The 27,621-nt window shown below is 40.0% G+C and overlaps 1 protein-coding gene across 3 annotated transcripts in view; it reads left to right on the plus strand.

Annotated features, from left to right (window-relative positions):
* The first annotated feature begins 17,972 nt into the window (after positions 1 to 17,972).
* Positions 17,973 to 27,621, plus strand: part of PRKD1 (protein kinase D1) — a 363,379-nt gene continuing 353,730 nt past the window's right edge. For 2 of the 3 annotated variants that reach the window (XM_060175253.1, XM_060175254.1), the window contains exon 1: positions 17,973 to 18,497. In XM_060175253.1, the coding sequence (XP_060031236.1) occupies positions 18,225 to 18,497 (273 nt within the window). In that variant the 5' untranslated portion in view covers positions 17,973 to 18,224. The remainder of the gene's footprint in view (positions 18,498 to 27,621) is intronic. The other variant, XM_060175255.1, reaches the window with a different exon arrangement.

The raw sequence follows: 27,621 nt of genomic DNA on the forward strand, positions 1-27,621 counted from the left end.
GCTTTCAGCTCTCTCATTAGCTTGAAATAGTTACTGTTTTCTTCCAGAGTCTCATTTGTTGTTTCTGCATTTCTGATGACAATTCTTTCAAACTCTTTACTCTTTTGATTATTTCCTTAGCAAGTGTTTGGATGTTGAGCTCACTATTTTGTGGTTCAGCCTTTGAGGGGCTTTTAGCTGGACTCTTGTCCTGGTTCATTTCTCCAATATTTCTTCTTGTTGTTTTAACCATTCTATGTAGTATGTTATGAAGTCCCCCTCTCTGTACTTTTGAAATTACTGAAAACTCTTGCCTGAATTGACATGTGTCTAAGTAAGGTACTTAAAGAGTTCACTGTTGTGGAAATTGACAATTGTTTCAATATTATTTCAATCCCTGAGTTAGAGCACAGAGTTTGTTAAATGTCTTTTTTTTTCTCTTTTTCTTCCCTGTAGGCTATGGGAGCCTAAGGGCTTTTAAACTATAAGTAGGCTTCTTAGCTTAGTCCCTCACTGTTGACCAAGAGATAAACAGGGAAGGGGAGAGATATCACAGTGGTTCTGCAAAGAGACTCTCACACCCAAGGATCCAAAGCTCCAGGCTCAATTCAGCTTCTCTGCCAAGCCAGGTAGCACTGCTGGGCCCTATAAATTTCTAAACAAGTCCCATTTATAGTCTGTAGGTTTTGAGGCAATTATTCACCATGTTCTCACCAGGAGAACAATGTGGAAAGGCTCCTACTATACAACCTCACTTCTAAGCTACTGAGGTGTAGCTCTTCTCCTGAGTTTCCTGGTCAGTTCTTTGTTCCTAGATGTCAGCACAGGGCCTTCCCCCTGCTGCTCCAGCCTCTGAGGGAAGTAGCAATGGAGACTCACAGTTGCATTTGGTGAGTATTAGGGGAGTCCTTGGCTCCCTTCAGCAGTCTTTTTGTTGGTAAAGCAGACTGGAGGTGGTGCCTCAACTAGTAAACTGCTAGACTGTTACCAGCAGCTCAGTCTCTCTTTAGGCTCCTCCCTGTCCAGGAGCCACACATGTTTGCACTCACTGGTGCTTTGGTGGGTTTTTGAAATTGTTCTAGTCCTGCGTTGTTGTGGTCCCAGGTGGTCTCCTTTGGTATTCCACTCTGTAATACTCTTATGAGTGAAATTACCCTATAGTTGTCCTCCCTTTTTTCCTCTTTCTTCTCAGATCTTGTAGAATATTTTGATTTTTCTTTTATTCCTGGAGAATTTTTTTTAAATTTTTTATTTAAGAAAGGATTAATGAACAAAACCATAAGGTAGGAGGGGTACAACTCCACACAATTCCCACCACCCAATCTCATAACCCACCCCCTCCTATGATAGCTTTTCCATTCTCTATCCCTCTGGGAGCATGGACCCAGGGTCATTGAGGGTTGCAGAAGGTAGAAGGTCTGGCTTCTGTAATTGCTTCCCCGCTGAACATGGGCGTTGACTGGTTGGTCCATACTCCCAGTCTGCCTCTCTCTTTCCCTAGTAAGGTGTGTCTCTGGGGAAGCTGAGCTCCAGGACACATTGGTGGGGTCTTCAATACAGGGAAGCCTGGCCAGCATCCTGGTGGCATCTGGAACCTGGTGATTGAAAAGAGAGTTAACATATGAAGCCAAACAAATTGTTGAACAATCATGGACCCAAAGGTTGGAATAGTGGAGAGGAAGTGTTAGTGAGGTACTCACTGCAAACTCTAGTGTACTTCTGCTTTCAGGTATATATTTTGCAGTAGTTTATAGATGCGTGTGAACATAAGCTCTCTCTCACAGAAACTGGTGTATATCTAGGTTATGGGACTTTGTTAGAAAGTGAACCACCTGAGATGAAATTAGAGTGTACTATAAAAGGAAAGGTCTCACCCGAGTAATGAAGCTGAAGGGTTGTCATTCCACACGTGAAATCTCTGGACACAGTCTGAGGTGAAGCATGTTGAGGTGGCAGTCATTGCATTGGTTAGGTTGTGATCGGCGGATGCAATATTATTTGGTATGGGAGACGCATACGGGAAAGTGGGCCCTATCCAAGGGTTCCAGGACTGGGGGAAGTAGGGGCTCTATAGAGAGGTTCCTTCTGTCTTAGGGTTCAAAAAGACAATCGATAGTTAATGTTATCATCACATTATTTGTTAATTGGGTTAACTTTGAAAAGTCCTTTTGTTATGGTTTGCTGTACAGTATCCAGTATCTTGTATATAGCTGTGCTATTGGATGCTTCTAATCTACTTGGTCTAGGCTTTTGATAGAGTCCGCATATCAAATACACAGCCTATATATTAAAAAGATTCAGTTTGTGTTTTGAGAAACTTTGAGACATACAACTGATTTTCCCCCTCTCATATTAATTAACTACTGCTTTATATGTCTACATTTTGCTAGGAGTGTACATAAACACCATTCCCACCACCAAAAGACTGTGACCCATCCCTCCCACCCACTCCCACCCCCCACTGGCCCAGGAAGCTGCATGTCTACCCCTCACCACAGGGCTTTTACTTTGGTGCCCTACTTACAATTTGATCAGGTCCTGCTTTTAGTTTCCCTTTCAGATCTTCTTACTCAACTTCTGTTGATGAGTGGGATCATCCCATACTCATCTTTATCTTTCTGACTTAGTTCACTTAACATAATTCCTTCTAGCTCTGTCCAAGATGGGTCAGAGAAGGTGGGTTCATTTTTACTGGGCATAAAATTTTAGGTTGAATTTTTTTTCTTTAGATATTTAAACAGTACTATATGTTTTCTAGTCTCCAGAATTTCTGATGATAACATTTAAATTATTTTTCCTTTAGAGAATAATTGCCATTTTTATTTAGCCATTTTAAGGATATTACCTTTTTCTTTGGTTTTCAGAAGATTTATGATAAAGTTCTCTTTTTTTTTTTTTAAGAATCCTTAGGATTAACCTGTTTGGGATTTATTTATCTTTATATGTTTCTTGTCAATATTCAACTATCAATTCTTTGGATATTTAAGTTACCTCATCTTCTCTTCTTGTGGAACCCTAGTGGCATACATGTTAGAACTTCACTATTTCATTGATAGCTTAGACTATTTTTCTCTGTTAGCTTATTTTGTATTTGGTTAGTTGAATCTATTTTTCCTCTGTTTAGACTGGGTCATTTTAGTTCTTCTATCTTCAAGTTCAGTAATTCATTTCCCTGGCCTCATTCTGTTAAGTCATTCAAAGAGAATGACTACTTAATTGCCGTTCTCTTTAGTTGCAACATTTCATTTGTTTTTTCTTTATATATTCCATTTTAGTTGAAATTTATATTTCAGTCTTTCCATTTCTTCTTTTGTTTCAAGCAAATGTCTTTTTGTTTTTAAAGATTTTATTTATTTATTCATGAGAAAGATAGGAGGAGAGAGAGAAAGAACCAGACATCACTCTAGTACATGTGCTACCGGGGATTGAACTCAGTACCTCATGCTTGAGAGTCTGATGCTTTATCCACTGTGCCACCTCCCAGACCACTCAAGCAAATTTCTAACTGCTCTTTGAAACCTTTTTGTAATGATATCTCAACTGAAATCATTGATAATTCCAACATCTTTGAAATCTGAGGAGTGGTACCTACTGATTTAATGTCATCATTCAGCTGAGCTCTTGCCTTTGCTTGGGTTTTAATTCTTATCCTGGTTCTTGTTATAATAGTGCTTTTAAATAGGATCCTGGATGATTTGTATATTATGTTAGAATACTCTGGATCTTATATATAGTCATATGAATGGCCAAAATATTTTTCTCAATTTTTCTAAACTTCACCTACAATTTGTGGCTTACAGTGTAAAAAAATTTTGGAATTCCCTAAGTGTTGAGAGTAATAAAAGTGTCTTCCACTATGCCAGTAAGGTGAGTTTTGGGAAGCATCTAACCATCTGATTAGAATACTGGAATTGTTAGTCTTACCCTTCAGACCTCAAGGGAGGCAAACTGGGCTGAGATTGGGTGCAACTGTCCATGACCAATGAATGAGTTAATTAGGCATGCCAAAGTGGTAAAGCCATCTAATAACTCTAAGAGGAGAGGCATTAGTGAATTTTTGTGTTGGTTAATGTGTGCTAATTTGTGGAAAGTGGTACATCTAGATAGAGCATGGAGACTCTATGCATTTCTCCACAGCTTACTCAGTACCCCTCTTCCATCTGATTATTGCTGAATTATGTAATAAATCACTGCATATGTGAATAAACCAGTCTCCTGAATTCTGTGAGCCATTATAGCAAATTAATCAAACCTGTGGAGCTGGTCTTAGGAACCTTTGTTCTATACCCAGTTGGCTGGAAGCACAGATAATACTCTGCACTTCAATTGGCACCTGAAATTTGAAGAAAGGATTATGGAAAACACCAATCTAAAACTGATTGGTCACAAAGAGAGGTAACTGCCTGGCTTTCCAGCTGGCCTGTAAAGTGTAGGATGGTCTTAGGAAACTGAATTCTTAACCTGTGGAATACAATGCTTCTGCATAAACAGTACCATATTTATTGCTTTTAGAGTAACTGAAATTAGACCTAAGATACCTATACATAGCAGTAGAGTGGTGGAGTATCATGTGTACATGTTTCTCTGTGAGGTGTCTATTGCAGTTGATTTATGGATATTGAAGCCTTTGATAATGGATGTGGGTCACAGTTTGTTCCATGGTGTTAAGTTGAAGTAGATCAATTATTGTCTTAATATTTTCTGTCTTACTAGACTCCTTCTTTCCCCATCCTTTGGCTACAGAAAGCACTTATCTTAGGACTTTTTTTTTAACCTGTTGATATTTCCAGGCTGTAGGCTTCTTATTCATTCAATCCAATTTTTTTCTTCATTATTTGATAGAGAGAAATGGAGAAGAGTGAGGGAAAAAGAGAGAGACTGGAAGACACCTGCAGTACTTGCTTCACCATGGCTCATAAATATGGGGTGTCAGATCTGTGTTCTTGCACATAGCAACATGTGCACTCAACCAGGTGTGGCTCCATCCGGCTTCTCTCTGATGTTATTTCTTAGGTCTCACAGTTCCTAGTTGTTCTCTCTTCTCTATCTTCTGGAGTCCCACCATGTTTCTTTAGTATAAAGTGTCCCAGGTCTTCAGTGATACTTAGCAGAAGGAGCTGAAGTGCATCTGCTCCATATTATCAAGAACTGTAAGTCATGTAAATGCCGTTTTAAATTTCTATTTTTGTACATGTTTCATATTAATCATATAGCAATATAATTAATTAAACCTATGAATCACAAATATAAAAGCGTAAGTACAAGCTCAGGTCTTTTTTCCTTTTTTTTCAATTTAAAAAATATTTATTTATTCCCTTTTGTTGCTCTTCTTTTATTGTTGTAGTTATTATTGTTGTTGTTGTTGATGTCGTTGTTGTTGGATAGGACAGAGAGAAATGGAGAGAGGAGGGGAAGACAGAGGGGGAGAGAAAGATAGACACCTGCAGACCTGCTTCACCTCCTGCCTGTATACTTCCAAAAATCTACAAATATACCAGATTTGGGGGGTCAGGCGGTAGCGCAGCAGGTTAAGTGCACGTGGCGCAAAGCACAAGGACCAGCGCAAGTATCACGGTTCAAGCCCTGGCTTCCCATCTACTGGGGGGGGGGGAACGCTTCACAGGCAGTGAAGCAGGTCTGCAGGTGTCTCTCCCCCACTCTATCTTCCCTGCCTCTATTTCTTTCTCTCCTATCCAATGATGACATCAACAACAATAATAACTACAAAACCAATAAAACAACAGAGGCAACAAAAAGAAAATAAATAATTTTAAAAAATTAAAAATACCAGATTTTAGGCACCAGGGAGTGGCGCACATGGTTGAGCAACTTGTTACGGTGCGAAAGGACCTGGGTTCGAGGCCCTGGCCCCCACCTGTAGGGGGAAAGCTCTGCGAGTGGTGAAGCAGAGCTGCAGGTGTCTCTCTGCCTTTCTCCTCCTTCCCTCTCTATTTCTGGCTGTGTCTATCCGACAAATAAAGATAATAAAAAAATTTTTTTTAAATACCAGATTTTAGTTATAACATTTTTAAATCCTGAAAAATAGACACTACCATAAGTATAAGTCTTTACCAATTTGTATTGTAACTTGACTTAACACACATGCAATTGTTATGCAAAAACAGCAGAACTGATTTGATTAAAAATCCATTTTTATAATTTTCTACAAATTCTTAAACTTAGAGTTGCATTATGTTACTAAGTAACTTAGTATCTTTCCTTAACATTTTTCAGTATTTTGTATTACTCTATCCCTTTCTGAGCAAACAAACAAAAAACATCAAACATCTGGGAGAGAGTATGTTAGTAGCCCAAGAAAATAGAACTCTATCTTTGTGCCCTGTAGATATACATCCAGGATATTAATTTTACCCCTAAATATTACATATTTCTGTCTAATTTACTGGAGCTGCCACACAAAATATCATAGGTCTGAGGAGACAGCGTAACGTTTATGCACAGACTTTCATGGCATCAAAGATCTTAGGGTCAATCATCAGTGCTCTAGTAATAAAATAAAATAGGATACCATAGACATGGGTTAGGAAATTTAAGGTGGAGGTGCTGATATCTTATTATGATTATTATTTTTAGTTCCCTTTGGCATGTAGGTGACTGCTGTCTTGTGTCTTTTATTGATTGTACCTCTGAGCACACTGACCTCTGATGTGTATTAATCTCATTTTACTAGGACACCAGTCAGATTGGGCTACAAGATTGTATCTACAAGACTGTATCTACAGTTATCTGAGGTGCTCAGTGTAGGGTTCTAATATATGAATTTTAAGATCAGCACAATTCAGCTCATACAGTCATATTTACCAGAATGCCTTAAAAATAAATGGTTTACGGTAAGGTTCTATGATTAGCTGAGGACTACTGTATCATGGCCACAGCTGTAGTTTGGCTAACAAATTAATCAGTGTATATTAGTTTGATTAGAGGTTGAGTTGTTAAAATAGAAAGTTTTCTTTTAAGATAGTTTCATTAGGCTTTAAAACCAATTTTAAATATCTCTTACTCTATATATTGTTAAACAGTGTGATTGTAATCCTTAAGGTATTTACTATACTTAAGCATTAAAAAAAATGAGTTGACACATGTGTTATAACCAATTAGCAAAAATATGGGTGGAAAGTAACAAAGCAAATACTTTACAATTTCAGTTGTCAGTGATATTTCATGAAGTTAATTAATTTCTGTCATAATAAAGTACAGTAAAATATATATATTCTATCACTCACTTTCCAAATATAGCATGCATCACTGTTTTGATTACTGACAGCAGAGCTGATGTTCTCCTGAGGTGTCATATTTGATTTGAATATTCAATTAAAAACCTACAAATGTCATGCTAATTTAAAAAGATTGTTTTTCAGATTTTATGTCAGCTTAGTATGTTTCCTCATTATGGATGCTTTGAAATTTTGTGCATCTTTAAAGCTTTTTATCTATCAGCTGGAGCTGGGAGCTCACACATGTGAGATTTCACTGCTCCCAGGCATGTTTTTAATTCAGATACAGAAACAGAGAAAGAGTGAGAGTAAGAGACATCACAGCACCAGAGTTTCCAGCCATTTCTTGGCATCTTTCATATTGTACCAGGCTCAACACTGGACCCAACACATGGAGACACCTGCCTTACCCAATGAGCTGTCTTCTCTGCCCTAATTATTCTATTTAAAAATGTATTTTTACATATAATCCTTGCTAGCTCATCTCTCCCACAATTTATTAGTCTAATTTATATTTTTCCCTGCAACTGCATTTTTAAATCTGCATACTAGTTTATAAGTATATTTTCTGCATAAATGTTCTGCTATTCATATTTTCTAAAAGATTCAAGCAAAAAAAAAATATGCACCCACAGTGAGCCACAGACCACAGTATAGGATACTCTGCAGTTATACAAATGATGTTTCTGAAGAAAATTAATAACTCCAGGTAAATCCTTTGATACAGTAAGTCAAAAATCAGATCAGCAAGCATTATTTTTTAAAACATTATTACATGCAGGCTTGCATGGAAAAAAACCAGAAGAGCAGAGGACGCTAATATTAACTATGTAGTAGGAGGTCACAGATGAGTGTTACAGTTTATTTGCATCATTTTTTCTATGTGTTTGATACTAAAGTTACTAGAGTTACAACTATAAGAAAGTGTTATAAACATATCAGGACAGGGAAGGTAATTATGTTAGCTTAAGTCAGTCTAGAACACTAGAGTTTACACTAGAATGAGTTTCAAGATAGAATAGAACTATCTTGAAACTCATTAACTGTGTCTCACAATGGATTACCTGCCTGACTTCGCTTAGAATTGATTTCTCTGTGGATTACCTGTCTGACTTAGAATTGATTTTTCTTTTTTTTTTTTAATTAATATACTTTTGATAGTATAGAGAAAAATAGAGAAGGAAGGTGGAGGTAGAGAGAGATAAAAGAGAAATACCATCAGTGCTGCTTCACTGCTTGAGAAGCTTCCCTCTTGTTTGTGGGGACTTGAGACTCAAACCTGGATCTTTGGGCATAACATGAATGCTCAACCAGGTGTGTGGTTAGTGTACTGCTTAGACATGCATACAACCTAGCTTTGAGTCTGGTCCCCACCACACTGAAGGAAGCTTTGTTATCGTGGTTTGTTTCACTACCTCTACCTGCCTTATTGTCTCCATCAAAAAACAAAAAAAGAATTTGAGGGGGCTGAGCTGTAGTGCACCAGGTTAAACACACATAATACAAAACACAAGGACCCACACAAGGATCCCTATTGGAGTCCTCAGCCTCCCATCTTCAGGGCGGCCGCTTCTCTAGGTGTCTTTCTCTTTCCTTCTTTATCCTTCCCTCCCCTCTCAATATCTCTCTGTCCAATAAAAATGGAGAAAAAAATGCCTGCCAGGAGCAGTGGATTTGTAGTACTGACACCAAGCTCCAGCAATAATCCGGGAGGAAAAGTAAAAGAATTTTAAAGAAAATAACACAGGAAAAAATATGTTAAACCACATAAATTCCTTTATCATTTAATTATTCTATATTAAAAAACCAATACATTTGGCAAAGAAAACAGGTTTAAATGAATCTTCCTCAGTGGTGACTTAAATGTTGTCTTCTAAAGCAGACAAAGCTTATTTCACTAACTAAATTAAAAAGTGAACTTGCAGGATGAAATATAGATGAATAAGTATTAAAGAGAAGGCAAAAGGCTTGTTGGAAAGTCATACTATGCTTGTTGCATAGCCAAACTAACAAGCATTAAAATTATATTCTCTACATTTGTCCACTTTGGCATTCAGTCAAAACAGGAAAGCACAAAAGTTAAGGTATCTAAAATGTTTTTTGTTTCAACAATGAAAAAAGCATGCATAATATTTTAATACCTTCTGAAACAAGTCTAGTTTTAATTGTAATGATCTTTTCCATTTATGAGAACATAAACACTTTACCTAGACAGTCCCACTGACAGAGTGATGACCAAAACAAGTATGCATATATGTACACGTAGAAGTACATTATTTATATATATATATTTGACAATCAGGGTTATCAAAGGGGCTCAGTGCCTGCATGATGTCACTGTTCCCAGTGGTCATGTTTGTTTTCTTTTTGATAGAGGGTGAGGGACAGAAAGAAAGAAAGAGAAAGATATCTGCAGCACTGCTCCACTGCAGATGAAGCTTTCTTCCCTACAAGTGAGGACTTTAATTCAGGTCCTCATTCATAGTATCATGTGAGCTCTACTGTCAGCATAATTCAGCCTCAAAACAAATATTTTTTATAAAAATTATGGGAGGGCCAGGTGGTGACACATTGGACTCTGAACATGGGCTTTGACAGGTCCATCCATACTCCCAGCCTGCCTCTCGCCGTAGTAGTGTGGGGCTCTGGCGAAGCAGAGCTCTAGGACACATTGGTGGGGTTGTCTCATTTTTTTCCTTTTGTTGATGGTACCTTTTTATATGCAGAAGCTTAATTTTTTAAAATCTAGTTCTATCTGTATAATTTTGTTTTTCTAGTTACTATACTTAGAGTCAACTTAATATTTTCTGTATTATCTGCTGAAGATGAAATAAAACTCCCATTATCATAAAAACAAACAAAAAAGACATCTGTGAATCACCTTGAAAGACGTCTTGAAAGCTATAGCCCACTGAAAAGTTAAGTGATAGAATTTAAAATGATAGAATTTAAAAAACACATGGCAGAAAAGTGTTTTCCTGGGTTGGAGAGATAGTTATACAAAATGGTTTCCAAAAGACTTTTATGCCTGAGGCTCTGGTTCAATCACCAGAGAATATGCCCAGGTTCAATCACTAGCTTCACCATAAGCCAGAGTTCAGCAGTGCTCTGATCTCTCTCTTTCTCTTTGTAATTCTCTTTCATTAGAAAAAAGGTTTCACCTTTATGTTTAGTAATTTTAAAATTATAAAATATTGTATATAAAATTTAAATGAAATTTGGCTTTTTCCTGTAATTTAATTACTCACAAGGAAGTCTTAAAAATCAGCATTCTTACATATGACTGATACTGTTTTTAGTTTAAAATAAACTCTTTGTTTATGCTCTTGTACTTATGGTTTAAGTTTACTTTTGTTCATTTTCTTGTAAACTATATTTGTCCAGAACATCAAGAATAGTCATACAGCATCTGAGTTTATTTCCCCCTGTAGTTATTTGTGATTTTATAGTTGAAATACATTAATGGGAGTGTCTGTTAATTCACAATAATCAGAAACAGAATTGAGAATAACCTGAAGGGAATGAGAGGTAGTCAGAGTAATTCCTATACTTTCTCTGACTATTGTGAATTAAGGACCTTCCTAGTAATATGCATTTATTTTCTACTTATGCTCTCCAAATTATCTGAACAATTTTCTTTACCTTTGACTTTTTTTTTTTAATTTGATAGAATAGAGAGAAATTGAGAATGGAGGGAAGGTAGGATAGATAGTGAGAGAGAAAGACACCTACACCCCAGCTTCTCATTTTCAGGTGGGGACCAGGGACTTGAACCTGGGTACTTTCACCTGGTACTATGTGGGGTCAACCAGATGTGCCATCATCAACGTTGCCATCATCAACTTTTGACACTTGTTTTACATTAATTCCTAAAGTATGATATATGGAACACTTATGTGAAATATTATGGCAAGCTACAGAGTAAACAACAACAAAATGAGGAGAGTTCAGAGGTCACATATGTCTAGAAAGCATGGGTTAAGAAATAAAAAAACTTGGGGGGCCAGGTGGTGATGCACCGGGTTAAGTGCACATAGTGTGAAGCACAAGGACCGGCGCAAGAAATTAAAAAACTTTCTATTATTATTATTAATTTATTTTTGACCAGAGCACTGCTTAGTTCTGGCTTATCTTTGTGCTGGGGGTTGAACTTTTGATGGTTCAGGCATCTTTTTTTTTTTTTGCATCCAGAGTTATCGCTGGGGCTCAGTACAAATCCACTGCTCCTGGAGGCCATTTCCCCCCCCCTTTTGTTGCCCTTATAGCTGTTTTTATTATTGTTATTGCTGCCGTTGTTGTTGGATAGGACAGAGAGAAATGGAGAGAGATGGGGAAGACAGAGAGGGGGAGAGAAAGATAGATGCCTGCAGACATGCTTCACCGCTTGTGAAGCGACCTATTGATCTTTAAGCAGGTCCTTTAAGCAGATACCTGCAGACTTGCTTCCGCTTATCAATCAAGCGACCCCTGATCTTTAAGCAGGTCCTTGAGCTTCGTGCAATGTGTGCTCAACCCGCTGCACTACTGCTCAACCCCAAGAAATAAAAAACTTTTTTTTAATTTATTTTTTATTTAAGAAAGGATAAATCAACAAAACCATAGGATAGGAGGGGTACAACTCCACACAATTCCCACCACCCAATATCCATATTCCATCCCTCCCCTGATAGCTTTCCCATTCTCTATCCCTCTGGGAGCATAGACCCAGGGTCATTGTGGGTTGCAGAAGGTAGAAGGTCTGGCTTCTGTAATTGCTTCCCCGAAGAACATGGACGTTGACTGGCCAGTCCATACTCCCAGTCTGCCTCTCTCTTTCCCTAGTAGGGTGGGTCTCTGGGGAAGCGGAGCTCCAGGACACATTGGTGGGATCTTCAGTCCAGGGAAGCCTGGCCGGCATGGCATCCTGATGGCATCTGGAACCTGGTAGCTGAAAAGACAGTGAACATACAAAGCCAAACAAATTGTTGAGCAATCATGGACCCAAAGGTTGGAATAGTGGAGAGGAAGTGTTGGTGGGGGTGCTCACTGCAAACTCTAGTGTACTTCTGCTTTCAGGTATATATTTTGCACTAGTTTATGGATAAGTGTGAACATATGCTCTCTCTCACAGAACCTGGTCTATATCTAGGTTTTGTTAGAAAGTGATCCACCTGGGATGGAATTAGAGACTACTATGAAAGGAAAGGTCTCACTCGAGTAATGAAGCTGAAGGGTTGTCATTCCACACCTGAAGTCTCTTGACACAGTCCGAGCTGAAGCATGTTAAGGTGGCAATCGTTGCGTTGATTAGGTTGTGATCGGCAGATGCAATATTATTTGATATGGATTGGGAGAGGCGTGTGGGAAATTGGGCCCCATCCTAAGGTTCCAGGACTGGGGAAAATATAGGCTCTGTAGTGGAGATGTGAGGTTCCTGCTGTCTTAGGGTTTGAGAAGACAATGGATAGTTACTGTTATCATCACATTATTTGGTAATTGGGTTAACTTTGAAAAGTCCTTTTGTTAGGGTTTGCCATATAGTACCCAGTATCTTGTATATAGCTGTGCCACTGGTTGCTTGTCATCTATGTGGTCTAGGCTTTTGAGAGAGTCCGCATATCAAATACACAGCCTACATATTAAAAAGACTCAGTCTGTGTTTTAAAAATTTCGAGACATACAATTAATTTTTCCCCTCTCATATTAATTAACTAGTGATTGATATGATTACATTTTACTAGGAGTGTACATAAACACCATTCCCACCACCAAAAGACTGTCCCACTCCACCCACCCACCCCCACCCCCCACTGGCCCAGGAAGCCACATGTCTACCCTCCCCCTCACCACAGGGTTTTTACTTTAATTAAAAAAACTTTATAGAGTCTTTCTCAGTGTGTTTCAATGCCTATTTCTGTTGAGAATTTAAATCTACTTTAATTTATAAACTATGAAAGAAAATAAAGCTTACACAGTCATTTCCAAAAGTGTATCAATATCCAACAGTCTTTTCAAGCACATAATTAACATCCATCTGCATATTTCAGCAAACCCAGTCCCTTTTACATGGAGTCTTGATATAGTATTAAATTTTCTAAGATGGGATTCTCACTGAAGGATGTCCCTTAATTCCCATTAATGCTGTGACCCCAAAATGTAATCCTACTTCATGAATATAATTTGTATAAGCAGATATCTACTTTTCATGTCCTCTTTTCTTTTCTTGTCTTTTCTTTTCCAAAGTTTAAAGATGTAGAAGGTCTTAAAGCCTTTTAAAGTCTTCAGGTTCTCTATGTGTAAGTTTGAAGTTGCTAGAGATACATAACAGATAGCTTTTAGGTATTATCTGTTGTTCATTCTCTTGTCTCTCAGCAAATGAGGGTAGTAGTTAGCAAATTGTCATATCTCATATGCCTACTATATAAATTACAATAACTACATGGGAGTTTTCTCTTTGTTATGGTTAATTACGGTGGTTTTGAGATCTTGGTCTTGTTTTTCTTTATTTGCTTTTTGCATTCAATAATTTATTACTTTCTTAAAGTAATATTATTTTTCCAGGACTCCTTTGGAATTTTCACCCCCTACTACTTCCTTCTTAATATTTCTAATACCATACAAGAATCCATCATGCTACTGAGAAATCAGAGTTTAAGAAATAGTTATTTACATAATTTATTTAGTTCCTATGTAAGACATCTAAGTTCCTGTATGACTCATTTGAAATGATGATTGCCAGGGCCCGGGTAGTAGCGCAGCAGGTTAAGTGCACATGGCTCAATGTGCAAGGAAAAGTGTGGGGTGCCCAGTTTGAGCCCCTGGATCCCCACCTGCAGGGGGTTTGCTTCACAAGCAGTGAAGCAGGTCTGCAGCTATCTATCTTGCTCTTCCCCTCTCTGTCTTCCCCTCCTCTCTCAATTTATCTCTTTCCTATCCAACAACAACAAAAAGGGCAACAAAAGGGAAAAATAGCCTCCAGGAGCAGTGGATTCATAGTGCAGGCACCAAACCCCAGCAATAACCCTGGAGGCAAAAAAAAAATGATGAATGACTTGAATCTTCTTTCTCTAGAGTTATCATTTAATTTCACTTTGAAACATCTCCACATTCATGATTTACAAATGTTTTTCTGACTCCCATCTTCTGAACTCTGGGTTCAAATATTCAGATCTAGTTATTTCTAGGCTGAATGTGCAGTGGCATCTCAAACTCAACAGAACAGAAATCTCATTTCTCTTAAAACTTGCTTCCTTGCTATATTCTCTGTCTTAGTCACAAGCAATATCATTAGGCTAATCATTCAGAAACAAAAGTTCCCCATAGTGGCTGAGAAAGCTGTGGTACATATACACAATGGAATACTATTCAGCTATTAAAATAAGGTGAATTCACCTTTTTTTTTTTTTCCACTTCATCTTGGATGGAGCTTGAAGACATGTTAAGTGAGATCAGCTAGAAAGAGAAGGGTGAATATGAGATGATCTCTTTCATAGAAGCTGAAAAACAAGAACAGAAGGAAAAACACAAAGCAGAACTTGGACTGGTGTTGGTGTATCTCACCAAAGTAAATGATTCTGAGGTGTGTGTGTGTGTGTGTGTGTGTGTGTGTGTGTGTGTGTGTGTTGTGGGGGAGGGTTCAGGTTCTGGAACATGATGGCAGACGAGGACCTAGTGGGGGCTGAGTTGTTATGTGAAAAATTGAGAAATGTTATGCATGTAGAAGCTATTGTATTTCACTGTCCACTGTAAACCATTAATCCCTCAATAAAGAAAATTTTAAAGTTTCTCATAACCTCCCTTTCTCCCACTCCCTATAAACCTCTATTTCATTGGCAAGATTTTCAACTTCACTTCTAAACAGATCTTGTGTCTTTCTAGTTCTTCCTCTAATATAACATAGTTGTCCATGCCACAAATATCTTTAGATGGGACAACATCAGGTTTTCTACATATTATCTCTGTGTTGACCCTTTTATCTTATATGTAATAACCAGAGAGTGATATATGTGAAAAATTTCGCTCTGGTTTAAAATCTTCCAGTGGTTTGGTAGTGCATTGATAATAAACACTTATCATGGCTCTGACGATCCTTTCTGATCCCCTCTGTCCTCAGCCTTCCTCCCCTTGAAAATGCAAAGTGTATTTCTGCTTTAGATTCTTTGAACTAGCTGTTCCCTGTGCTTAATGTGTACTTAATTCCCTTAAATCTTCTTAAGACCACCATCTAGGTTTTGGCTCAGGTGTAAACTTAGTGAATTCTACTCTTAGCCCTAGTTCAAAATAGTGTCCCTTTTTCTAATTCAAAAGTGAATTATTACTTTTGTATCATTCTTTATTTATTGCACCTATGATGGTCAGAAATGCCCCTCCCCACACACCTCTTCATTTCTCTTTTATTACCAGAGCATGACTCAGCTCTAGCTCCTGGTAGTGTCAAGACCCTATTGCATGCAAGTCCTATTTACTAGCATAGAGCTATCTCCCTGGCCCGGATTACCCTCACTGCACTTTTATTTTTTTTTAATGTGCTCTGTTGTGAAATGAACTTTCTTCAGAGCTGCACACTTGCTGCCAATATATCCTTCAGTACAGAGAAAGACTCCAACACATTGTAGTGGTATGTACAGAACACAGATGCCTTTAGTTTTCCTTGTTCTCAAGCAAAATTAGAATTTTTGCAAGATCTCTGTAAAGTGACCAACAAATTGTTGGTACTTTTCTGATAATAAGGATACTGACTTTGTTCTAGCTTTTAAATATATTTTTGGATCCATATTCTCACACATGCATGATTTCACTGCTCCCAGAATGCCCTCCTCACCCCTACCCTCCCATTCACATAGAGAGGAGAGATATCAGAGCTTCCTCTGGTTCCATGGCACCCCCAATGTGGTATCTGGGTTTGAAACTGGGAGGTGCACATGGCAAAACAACATCCTACCAGGTGGATTATTTCTCTAGTCTTCTAGTCTAACTTTAATAGAAAAGCAAATACATTTTTATGACATAAAATAAATCCCTAGCATGGAAAATAATTCTACTCCCATAATTTAACTGAATTTGGCACATTAGGAAAATTATACTCTACCATGGATGAAAAGAACTACTTCAGAAGCAGAGAGAATCAGAGTACATATATTGTTGTACCATCACATTTAGAAAGAATGAATTTAAAAAAAATCTAGCTCAGTGATTGACACAATATTTAGAAACTAAGCTTTGTTAATGATCCTGGGAACATGCCTTTAAAAGGAAAAACTACTTTGCTATGTCTTTTTCCGGGTCAGAAACATGGTTAATATACACAATGGAATACTATTCAGCTATTAAACATGGTGAAATCACCTTCTTCACCTCATCTTAGATGGAGCTTGAAAGAAATCATGTTAAGTGAGCTCAGCCAGAAAGAGAAGGACAAGTATGGGATGATCTCACTCATAGACAGAAGTTGAAAGCAAGATCAGAAGGGAAAACACTAAGCAGAACTTGAACTGGAGTTGGTGTATTGCACCAAATTAAAAGACTGGGAGGGTTCAAGTCCTGAAACATGATGGCACAGGAGGACCTAGTGAGGGTTGTATTGTTATTTGGAAATGTTATGTATGTACAAACTATTTTTTTCACTGTTGACTGTAAACCATTAATCCCCCCAATAAAGAGATTTCAAAATCATTAAGATTTTCAAGATGGCATACAGGAAACCATTATGATTGATTATTCCACTGAGCAGGGCCTTTTGAAGTTGGGGTCTTGTGCACCTGTAGACACACACCCATGAGATTTCATCTCCAAGGCCCAAGAAGCACTTCCCCAGCTCCTCACCCAGGCCCAAACACAAATGACAACAATCACAATTGGAGTAAGTGCTGCCCATCTTTGTTGTTGGAGCGAGTGATGGTGGTGGTGCTGGGTGGACTAGAAGCCACCATTCCTACAGAGCTGACTTTTAGAGTGGTAGAAGGGGGTAGAGAAAACAGTCTCCAAGGCTCCAGCAGTAGAAGCTTCAGGCTTCAGAATAAGGTAGAGAAAGAGGCTCCTCTGGATGTTTTTCCTTTTTCTTTTTACTTTCTTCTTTGCTTTTATGCACACAATGCAAAAAAAAAAAAAAAAAAGCCCTCTCCTAAATGACATCAACTTGTGTAAATGTCTCCTTCTCAGGAGCGGTGGTGGAATAGGTGAAATTGGCTTATTCCACCTTCATGAAGGCTAGATCCCGGTTTAAATGCAGTTCCCGGAATGAGGTCTCCTACTCTTTGGCAACAAACCCAAGGGGTCCTAAAAGGAGCCTGATGTAAGTGGGGTCACAGGACCCTCTTCATCATCCTGGACGCTCCGCAGCTAAGAGTTACGGGGAGCTGCGGGGCAGGGCGAGCCGCTCACAGGTGCTCTGTCCCCGAGGTGGCGGCTGCCGGGGGACTGGCTGGTGGCTCCCAGCAGGCGCGCCCCTTCCCTGCGATCTCCGCCGGGCCCGCAGAGCCGGGTCTTCGCGCGGGGAGGCACCGCCGCGCCCAGGGAGGCTGCCGGAGCCCCGCGGCCGGTCGCGCCCCGGCTGAGGAGGCTGCGCTGGGGAACCCCGGGCGGAGGAGGGCGGCGACCCGGCGCCCTGCGGCCACTGCGGCCGAGCGGCCGGGCTGCTGCGGCTCCGGCGCCCGCCGGGTGGTGGCTCCCAAGCGCCCGCCCCCCGCGCTCCTCCCCCCGCGGCGCCCGGCCGCGCTGACCCGCCGCCCCGTCCCCTCGCGCGCGGCGACTGCTCCTCACGGCGCCTCCTCCGCGCGGCGCCCGCGCTCCTGGCGGCGCCGTCCTCCCGTCTCGGCCATTTTCCCTCCTCCCCTCCCTTCCCGGTCCTCATTCCTCGCCCTCCCCCCCCCCCCCCCCCTCAGAGCGCGGGGGACTTTTCCGGAAAGTTTTTATTTTCCGCCTGGGCTGTTGGAGAAAGAAGCTCCCGGCTCCGCGGCAGCGAAACTTTCCGGCGATCGCGCCGCCGTCCCCGCCCTCGGCTCCCGGCCCGCGGCCCGAGCCGCCCCGCCGGCGATGAGCGCCCCTCCGCTGCTGCGGTCGCCCAGCCCGTTGCTGCCCGCGGCGGCGGCGGCGGCGGCGGCTGCAGCGACGGCGGCCGCGCTGGTCCCGGGGTCGGGGCCCGGGCCCGCGCCGTTCCTGGCTCCCGTCGCGGCCCCGGTCGGGGGCATCTCGTTCCATCTGCAGATCGGCCTCAGCCGCGAGCCGGTGCTGCTGCTGCAGGACTCGTCCGGGGACTACAGCCTGGCGCACGTCCGCGAGATGGCTTGCTCCATCGTCGACCAGAAGGTAAAGCGCTACGCGGCTCCCAGCCCGGCGCCCCCTCGCCCCGCCAACTTCCCGGCTCCTGGGACGCGGCGGGCAGCCGGCCAGGCCGGGCGCTGGAGGGCCGGGCAGCCGCATCCCGGGGAGGCAGCGCTGCACTTCCCAGCCCGGCCGCCCGCCCGCCCCTTCTTAGCTTCCCAGATTTCTCCCGGGTCTGCGTCCTCTTAGCCCGGGTCCACTCCTCCCAAGACTTCTCCAAGTATCTGGCGTTGCTCTTGTCACGCCTATACCACCCTTAAGACTTTGCCCCTCCTCTGCCCTTTTGCCCCTTCTGGACCCCGGACTAGCACGCTCCTGGCGCCAGAATCCTCCTTCCAGCACCCGAGTTGCTCCGGGACATGCTCAGCCGAATCCAGCATCACTCCCTCCCCGCTTTCGGATCTTTTGCCCAGTTCAGATGGATGCCCTGGTGGGGCTCCTGGAGGGAGCTGGAGCTGTAAGAATTTCTCACCTGTCAAATAGGCTTTTCAGAGAGGTTGGGCAGTCCCGCCAGCTGTGAAAACAACTGACCAGACCACAGCACCTCACCTCCTCTGACAGCTTTTAGTCCCACCTCCGTGGAACAAGGGGACAAAATCTTCAAGGGTAAAACCCGAAAGTTGCAGCTTCCTTACTTTTCATCCCCGTAGGGGACGAAAGGGGGGGCACACGAATATTAATGGCAGAGTAACTTCCCAGGAGCACTCCCAGGCTGGTTAAGCCCTTAAATCTGAGGCTATGAACTTGTGTACTGCATCCACGAAAGACAGGTTGAAAACAGACCCTTATCTTGGCCAGGCCTTCCGGAGCTAGGGCATTTCTGTTAGAGCAATTCGTCATTTCAGGCTGTTTCTGCAGCCATTAGAGGGGTGCTGTGGGGTGGGAGTGATAAGAGTGTAAGGGGCTCCTGGCGCCAGTCCTCATAGTAAAAACACACATGGGTTGGCAGGCTGGGCAGCTGGCTAAACCTAAGTGTTGTGAATTGAGATAGTAGGAAAAGCCCCAGGGAAAAGTCATGCATTTAGGAAGTTGTAAAGGTCCTGGAGGCCAGCTGAAGGTGACAGTGAGTGCCAGGAACTTTGTTTATTGAAAGGAGTGTGACATTTTATAGTACAAGTGTTCTCTCTCCGTGTGTGTGTGTGTGTGTGTGTGTGTGTGTGTGTGGTGTGTATCTTTTTTTTTATTACAGCTTCCATATAAATGACACATTTTGTCTCATTCTGGTACAAGCCATATCATGTGCTTCACCATCACTTTTGTGGTGAACATAAGCACTGTCCTGAGCATGGAAAACCTTCCTTCATGGAAGTTGTTGTCTGCAACAGGTTCCACTAGGTTGCAAACCAACTGATTAAAACTTAGTACGGATAAGTGTTTCAATAACATGTAATAACATTTCTTTAAAAGCTAATGCAATTGTATAGAATTTTAATTTATTTACATTCTAATGCAGGTAGCAGAGTTACAGGTTAAGTTCAGATTAGGCAGATTAATATGGACAGACTAGCTTTACCACACACACACACACACACACACACACACACCATTGGTAGAGTTTAAGATGGACAAGAAATAAATATGGTTTAAAAGGTTTGGGCCTATGATTTCAAAAGGGGAAGGGACTACAATTATCCCAGAGGCTACCAAGAGGTATTTTCTATGATGCGAGTGAAATGAGTACAAACAGAGAAAGACAACATGTACATAGAACGTAAAAATCTTGAGAGTAGTGACTAAGGTATTTAGAGAAAAGTACAATTATGAGAAGGCCTTGAGATTAAAATGAACTCAAATAACTCAAAGCCTCAGTAATCTACATAGAGATACCAAACCAAGGACATCAAAAAGCTGAATTCACTGTTTGAGAATGCCAGAAAGAAAAGTAGAGTTTAATCAGGAGCTAATTGAGACCTGAGTCAACATTCTGGAGAAGAGACCTGGAGAAATATTAGAAACTCTTTATACCTGGTAGTTGATTACATGTGAAACCTCTTTCTTTTGTATTTATTCTAGTAAGTCTTCTGACTCTAAAAGTTTGGAAAGTTTTACTGCTTAGGATAGTTAAGGTAAAGGTCTCACTTGCATTTTTTTTTTTTTTTTAATGGTTGGGCAAAGGGAGAGTTAGTTTTAGAGATGCAAATTTGAGTGACTTATATACAGGATACTGGAAATAAATATTTATTGAATGATGGGTCTAGACAGGATGCTCCTCCTTTTCCTATCTATGACTGTCTGTCTTGTCTGTCTACCTATATCTTTTTCTGTATCTGTCTTGGGATAGACAGAAAGTTGGGACTGCTGGGCATCCACCATGGGGCTTCAGGGTTCTCTCTGTTGAGTGGCAATGACAGCAGAAATGGCAGAGAAGCAGTGTGTAATGAGGTGAGAGCAAGTCTTCATACTAGTTGCTGGGTCTCTTTCAGTGCCTTCTGAGAACCTTAATGATACCAATGAGAGATACAGGCTGAGAGAGAGAATTTGAATGTTTTGAGAGAGTTGAGCATTTGAAGCTATTTACAACTTATGTTGATTGGAGTCATGTGGAGCTTACAACAGAAAGGTCATTTGATCTGAGTCCTCTTCATTCACTGTTTTATAATGTGATAAGGATGTTTGCACCCATATGTTTGAAGTCCATAAATACAAACAGATCAGAATAGCTTCAGTCTTTGGAGTATTGGGAGTCCAGTGGGCAGTAGCACAGTGGGTTAAGTGCAGATGGTGGACCATGGTAAGGATCCTGGTTCCAGAGCCCCTGGCTCCTCACCTGCATGGGAGTCGCTTCAAGTGAAGCAGGACTGCAGGTGTCTATCTTTCTCTCCCCCTCTCTGTCTTCCCCTCTTTTCTCCATTTCTCTCTGTCCTATCCAACAACGATGATGTCAATAACAACAACAATAATAACAACAAGGGCAACAAAAGGAAATAAATATTAAAATATTTATTAAAAAATGTCTTTGGAGTATTAACTAATAGTTCCGTTTATTTCAGCATATTCATAGGCTATTTTCTGTGGCATGAGCAACTGAGGTGTACAGGGCCTACCATTAAGGAATTTATCTGTACATTATTGTTATTATGTAGATTTCAGAGTATAGTCCTTATTTCTGGTTGGAGAAGTGACAGATACATGAATTAATTTGGACCTTGAGATTCAGGATTAAGATAAATTTGTAAGAACTTTCTCTGGAACTATGGTTTGTCTTTCTTTGGGAGTAGGGATTAAGTATGTTAGCGGACCTGGGAAATTCTTAAAGTTTAAATATTCGGTCCATACTTGATCACCATTGCCTTATTGAATATATTACTCTATGTCATCAGACTACTATTCTCTCTCTTAAAAAAATGTGTTTGTTTGTTTATTTACCAGAGCTCTGCTAAACTCTTGACATCTGGTGGTGCTAGGGACTGATTGTGAGACCTTTGATACCTCAGGCATGTAAGTCTGCATAAAGGTTATGGGTTGTTATCTCCTTTCCTTTCCTAACTCTTAAGAAAGGTTTAAAACTTTATTCTGATGATTATCATTGCTCTCTTTTTGGGTGAGATTGATTATATATAGGTCCTCATCAGTTTATACATGAGTGACTTTTAGTGCCTTTAATACACATTTGTAAGCCTATGCTTGTATGCCCATGACTTATTTAAAGTTACCTTATAAGTTAAAGAGAATTCATATAAGAGATTAAATGTAGGTCTGGGGAGATAACAAAGTGGTTATTCAAAAGACTTTCATGACTGAGGTTTTGAGGTCTCACTTTCAGTCACTGACACCAGCAGAAGCCAGAGTTGAGCAGTGCCCTGATAAGAAAAACAACTACTACAACAAAACAAAACAAAACAGAAGAAAAAAGCTAAATATGCTGCCTGGAAAATGACTGCTTGAAAAGCAGGATTATTTATGTACTAAGGCACTGTATTGTTTTAAAAAAGTATTCTGTACTTTTTTTGTCTTACTCTTAGAATTGTATTATTAAAAACAATGACTGAAAGGTTCAAGTGGCATGTTTTCCTGAACTTTGTTAACTATATATCTAAGGAGTAGTTGTATTTTGAAACTACCTCTCAAATCTCAGCCTCTCAATTTAAGCAGAAGTACCATCACTCTATTATTACTACATGAAAAACATGTATGCTGATAAAAGTAAATTGTATTTTCATTTTTTTTTTTTTTTTTTTTTTACTTTTTGGTCTACTTTGTACTTTTCATTACAAGTTTCCTTGGGTAATATAATAAAACAGATTCCTTAGATAATGTAATAAAAAAATGGAATCACTTGTTTTGTTACTAAGGGACAATTAGGTTATTTTATTTATTTATTTTTTTGTGTGTGTACATGTGATTGCCAAACATAAGAGAAACAGTCTAGCAACAGTTACTACTCTATAATTACAATGGCCATTGTTATCTTTATTTGCATTTCTTCAAGCTCTTATTCAAGCTTTGCTAAACTCATGAGTGAAATGTACCTATTTATTATATTATTTCACATTTGCCTCATTTTACAAAAGTATTGAAAAATTTTCAGATTTGTATAAGACATCTGGATTCCCACTTTTTCTAGGAACCTGTTTATATCTTTTATCCCTCCCCCCTGAATTTTGCTTTTTTTCTTTTTTTTGAACTATTTGATTTATTTATGTATTTATTTTTCTTTATTGTGGAATTAATATTTTATATTCAAAGTAAATACAGTAGTTTGTACATGCATAACATTTTCCAGTTTTCCATATAACAATACAACCCCCACTAGGTCCTCTGTCATCCCTTTTGGACCTTTATTCTCCCCCCACCGACCCCAGAGTCTTTTACTTTGGTGCAATACACCAACTCCAGTTCAGGTTCTACTTGTGTTTTCTCTTCTGATCTTGTTTTTCAACTTCTGCCTGAGAGTGAGATCATCCCACATTCATCCTTCTGTTTCTGACTTATTTCACTTAACATGAATTTTTCAAGGTCCATCCAAGATCAGCTGACAATGGTGAAGTCACCATTTTTAATAGCTGAGCAGTATTCCATTGTGTATATATACTACAACTTGCTCAGCTACTCATCTGTTGTTGGACACCTGGGTTGCTTCCAAGTTTTGGCTATTACAAATAGAGCTGCTAAGAACATATGTGTACACAGATCTTTATAGATGGGTGTGTTGGGTTCCTTAGGATATATCCCCAGGAGAGGAATTGCAGGATCATAGGGTAGGTCCATTTCTAGCCTTCTGAGAGTTCTCCAGACTATTTCCCACAGAGGCTGGACCAATTTACATTCCTATCAGCAGTGCAGGAGGGTTCCTTTGACCCCACAACCTCTCCAGTATTTGCTGCTGTCACCCTTTCTGATGTATGACATTCTCACAGGAGTGAAGTGGTATCTCATTGTTGTCTTTATTTGCATTTTTTTTTGACAATCAAAGACTTGGAGCATTTTTTCATGTGTTTCTCAGCCGTTTAGATCTCTTCTGTGGTGAATATTCTTCTATGTTCTCTCCCCATTTTTGGATGGGGTTATTTGTTTTCTTGTTGTTGAGTTTGGCAAGCTCTTTATATATTTTTGTCATTAGCCTCTTGTCTGATTATGGCATGTAAAGATCTCCCATTCTGTGAGGGGTCTCTTGGTTTGGGTAGTGGTTTCTTTTGCTGTGCAGAAGCTTTTTAATTTGATGTAGTCCCATAGGTTTATGCTTGTCTTAGTCTTCTTTGTAATTGGATTTGTTTCATTGAAGATGTCTTTAAAATTTACGCACAAAAGAGTTCTGCCAGTATTTTCCTCCAACTATCTGATAGTTTCTGGTCTAACATCCAAGTTCGTGATCCACTTGGAATTTACTTTTGTATTTGGTGAAATATAGTGGTTCAGTTTCATTATTCTGCATGTTGCAACCCATCTTTTCCAAGACCATTTGTTGAAGAGACTCTGTTTTCCCCATTTAATAGTCTGGGCACCTTTGTCAAAGATTAGATGTCCATAGGTGTGGGGGCTTACTTATGCGCTCTCAATTCCATTCCACTGGTCGATGTGTCTATTCATGTTCCAGTACCAAGCAGTTTTGATGACAGTGACCCTATAATAGAATTTGAGATCTTGGAGTGTGATGCCTCCATCTCTGTTCTTTTTTCTCAAGATTATTTTGGCAATTCTTAAGTCTTTTCTGGTTCTATTCTCCTTAAAAATGTGGTTGGGATCTTGATGGGGATAGCATTAAATTTGTATATGGCTCTGGGTAGTATATTCATTTTGATGATGTTAATTCTTCCAGCCTATGAACATGGAATATCTTTCCACTTGTCTTTCAATATCCTTGAGTAGTGACTCATAATTTTCAGTATACAAGTCCTTCACTTTTTTGGTTAGGTTTATTCCTAGATATTTTATTGTTTTTGTTGAATTTTGCCTTTTGCTTACTGACTAAATATACATATAGTAAATATGCATATATGTTTTGGATAGCAGTCACCTATCCAGAAATGATCCTTTGTTGGTGAACTAACGATGCAAAACTTTGTGTGTTTTCCTTTATATTTTTTCCTTATTTATTTATTTATATTTGGAATTTTTATAGTAGGTTATAGGGTTTAGCTCCACACTATTCTCACCACTAAAATTCTTTTGTTGTTTCTGTTTTTTGTTTGTTTTCTTCAGGATCATGTATTCCAGCTCTGTAACTGCCACATGAGTGAATCAATTTGTTAGCTGTCTTTGACCTTTTTACTTTTACTTTACCTTTTACTTATTTCACTAAATAAATCACCTTTACTTCTTTCTGCTTAATCCCAAGGCTCACATTACTCCAGCATCTTTCCCCCATCCCCCGCCACACACACACAGTATTAAATGGAGTATATATTCAATAACTTCTTTAACCAGTCATCCTTGGTTGGACATTTAGCTGCTTTCAGTCTTTGGCTATGGTGGGTAATATGGGTATGAATATACGGGAGCATAAGTCCCTTTGGTTAAGCATTTGCTTGCCCTTTGGGTAGATACCTAAGAATGGTATTGCTGGATCATGCGTAGTTCCTTTTTTTATTTGTTTAAGGAACTCTCCCTACAGTTTTACAGAGAAGCTACACCAGTTTGCATTCCCTCCAGGAGTGTAATCTAGTCCCCCTTTCTCTGCACTCTGCAGCCTATCATTTCCTGTTTTGTTGATGTAGGCCATTCTCATTGGTATGAGATAGTAGGGTTATCTCTGGGGCTCAGTGCCTGCACTACAGATCACCACTCCCTCTGGCCATTTTTGCCTTTTTTTTTTCTTCCTTCCTATTTTTTTTTTAATTGGATAGGACAGATAGAACTTGAGAGGGGAAAGGGAAATACAGAGGGAGAAAGATACCTGCAGACCAGCTTCACCACTCGTGAAGTGTCACCCCTACAGCAGGGAATTGGGCTCCAACCCACTGTCCTTGCACATGGTGACATGTGTTTCAGCAGGTGCACGCCTTAGTGTAGTTTTCATTTGCATTTCTCTGATGATAACTGAGATGGAACATATGTCGTATACAAGGTGGCTGTATTAGTGTGGACTTATTTCTGGGCTCTCAGTTCTATTCCCTCGGTCCTGGTAGCCATTTTTATTCAAGTACTATGCTGTTTTGATTACTATTTCTTTCTAATATAAACTAGAGTTGTGGAGCATGATACCATCATAGTTCTCCACCCCCCCTTTTTTTTTTTCTCAGAAGTGCTTTTGCTATTAAAGTTTTGGACAGGTTGTTCAATTTCATTGAAAAATATCATTGTGATCTTCATAGGAATTGCATTAAAATTATAGATGGCTTTTGGTTGGATGACCATTTTAATAATGTTTATTTTTCCAATCCAGTAACAAGGAATGCTCTTTCATTTCTTTTTAAAAATTATTTTATTTTATTTATTTCTGGATAGTGACAGAGAGAAATTGAGAGTGGAGGGGGAGACAGAGAAGGAGAGAGAGACAGAGAATACACCTGCAGCCCTGGTGAAGCTTTCCCCTAGCAGGTGGGGACCGAGGGCTTGCACCTGGGTCTTTGTACACTGTAACGTGTGCATTTAAACAGGTGTGCCACCGACTGGCCCCTGTTCTTTCATTTCTTTATGTCATTTTCTTTTTTTTTTTTTTTAACAGTGCCCTGTAGTTTTTATTGCAAAGATCTTTCACCTCTGTGAGATTCATCCCAAGGTATTTTATCTTCTTGGGTTCGATTGTAAATGGGACTGAATTCTTTAATTCCCTTCTGTTGGTATGCTTCTAATTCTGCTTCTAAGACCCCTTCTGTTTCATTGGTTTAATCCCCACTGCTTAACACTGTATTCTATTTACATAACCACTGTTAACAAAGCATCGCTCTGCCTGCAGGGCATTGGTTTAATCCCCACTGGTTCAGGATGTCTTTTTGCCCCGCCCCCTCTCCTAGTACACCCTGATTTCCACCAGTCTTTTTTCGCTCCACCCTCTCTACTTCACATCCTGTTTCCACCCTACTTGGCGAGTATATATAAGGACAGGATAGTGATTAGAGATAGCTTAGATTGTGCTGCGTTCCACATGAATAAAGACTGAACTGGGTACCACTCAGCCATGAGTCCCTGGTCGTCTCTCTCTCCCCCGTCTTCGAAGCTAGCTCGGCCTGGCACTCTTCCCTCTAATTCATCATTTGTATATGTAAATGCCACAGATCTATGGGTGTTAGTTTTATATCCTGCTACTTTACTGAATTTGTTAATTATATCTAGGAGTTTTTTTTTGTTGTTGTTTTTTTTTACTGGAGTCTGGGATTCTCTTGGTATATTGTAATGTCAGCAAATAGTGATAGTTTGATTTCTTTTTTTTTAATATGTACAGCTTTGATATCTCTTTCTTACCTGATTGCATTGGTGAGGGCCTCCAGGATTATGTTGAAAAATAATGGTTATAGTGGACATCTTTGTCTGCTTCCAGATTTTAAGGGCATAGCGCTCAGGTTTTCCCTGTGGAAGATGATGTTAGTTGTAAGTTTATTACATATCCACTTTGTTATGCTGAGGAGTTGTCCTTCTGTTCTCAATTTCTGAAGGACTTTTAGCATAAATGGATGTTAGACCTTGTCAAATGCCTTTTCTGCAGCAGTTGATAGAATCATGTGGTTTTCCT

This window comes from Erinaceus europaeus, chromosome 16 (genome assembly GCF_950295315.1).
Source record: "Erinaceus europaeus chromosome 16, mEriEur2.1, whole genome shotgun sequence".
In the NCBI taxonomy this organism is placed as follows: Eukaryota; Metazoa; Chordata; class Mammalia; order Eulipotyphla; family Erinaceidae; genus Erinaceus; species Erinaceus europaeus.